The sequence below is a fragment of the Arachis ipaensis genome, chromosome B04, assembly GCF_000816755.2.
Source record: "Arachis ipaensis cultivar K30076 chromosome B04, Araip1.1, whole genome shotgun sequence".
Lineage (NCBI taxonomy): Eukaryota > Viridiplantae > Streptophyta > Magnoliopsida > Fabales > Fabaceae > Arachis > Arachis ipaensis.
The window spans coordinates 24,798,586-24,800,088 of NC_029788.2; the positions used below are offsets into that span (position 1 = coordinate 24,798,586).

At 24.2% G+C, this 1,503-nt stretch overlaps 1 protein-coding gene across 1 annotated transcript in view; it reads right to left on the reverse strand.

The window, feature by feature from the left end:
• The window catches only part of LOC110270583, a 2,687-nt gene extending 1,797 nt beyond the window's left edge, over positions 1-890 (reverse strand). Inside the window, exon 1 of the mRNA XM_021120162.1 lies at positions 792-890. Coding sequence (XP_020975821.1) covers positions 792-843 — 52 coding nt within the window. The 5' untranslated portion in view covers positions 844-890. The remainder of the gene's footprint in view (positions 1-791) is intronic.

The window sequence follows — 1,503 nt, forward strand, 5'->3', positions numbered from 1 at the left end:
ATTAGGACTAGAAATAATATAAAAAAATAGGATAGAATAATTATTGAATAGAACATATATGAGTTGAATTGTTATAATCAGGATAAATTTTTGTAACACGTATAAGAATAATGCATGAAAATTATGCTATAATTATGCTTGATTTGATTGTGTTGAGGGATTGTTCTTATGAAATTGTTGTCGATCTTAAATTCTTTGAAAAATTAGCTGACAGTGGTATATTTGATACAAATCGAAAATTTTTGGGACAAAATTAAAACAAAATAAAACTTAGGGTTATTTTTAAAATTTTTGTCAAATTTCAGAGACAAAAAATATACTTTACCCAAAAAATAAATATTTTCTGTGCATCATACAGATACATACACTAGTTAAGCATAAATTATATTACATATGTCACTAATTATTTTTTTCAATAAAACAAAAATTTTTTAAATTATACCTTTCTATTTTTTTTATCGTCTTAGATTCAAATATTTACCACTTTTGAAAAGTTATACTCGAATGAATAAATAAATAGTTAAAAAAATAAATGCCAAAGTAAGACATTTTAATTATAAACAAAAACATGAGTTTTTAGTTTTTACACTAAAATATTTTTTTAACATTTTTTTAATTGTATAAAAAAATAAGAGGCAAATAATTTCTTTAATAATATTGAAGCTGAGTATAATAATATCTATAAATTTTCTAAAATTCAAATAGAATATATGTGATTCTACCAAAATAATGAGAAGCAGACACAGACATATACTTATTGGAAGATAGAGAAGGATCAGAGTTAAACTTACTTGATGTAATGAGGAGAAGGAGAACGGTGTATTGTGAGAAGTGGTTGGCCATGCTTTTTGAGGAGTGAGGAATTCACTATCACTCTTCAAGAGGTTCTTATATTTATTGTCTACTAAGAAATGTGGATTCTTGTGTTCTTTTTATACTTATATCTGAAAGAGAAATAGAATTTACATAACGAGTAAAAACATTATTCATAAGAAAAGTATATGTTTTGAGTTGGATTTATTTATAAAAGAATTATTTTACGATTTTAAATTATTTAAGAGAAGTATTATGTTTTAAGGTTGATTTAAATATGAAAAGGACTTATGTTTTGAATTTGACTTAAAAATTTCATTCGAAGAAGTTTTAGTAAACTTTAAAAGTAATAGAATTTTGATTGAATGATTTTGTTTTGCGACGTCTTGAAAAAAGTTAAAGAATTAATTTTAAGGATGGAACTCGGATTGGTATTGGTTTTGACATTGGTTCGAACCTCTTATTTGTATGATTTGATTTTGATTTGATTTAGAAATTTTATTTGATTAATTCAATTTAAGAAAACAATGATTGTTAAGGAGTTTTAATTAACATAAGAAAATGAGATTGGTTGTCGCTCCCCTAAAGTTTGGAGGCTTTGCTGAGGGGTTTAACTAATAAATAGTTTCTCTTTGTCTTTTGAAAGAAGAATTGGTTTTAAGTGAAATTATTTTAAAGGTTTTGGAGAAT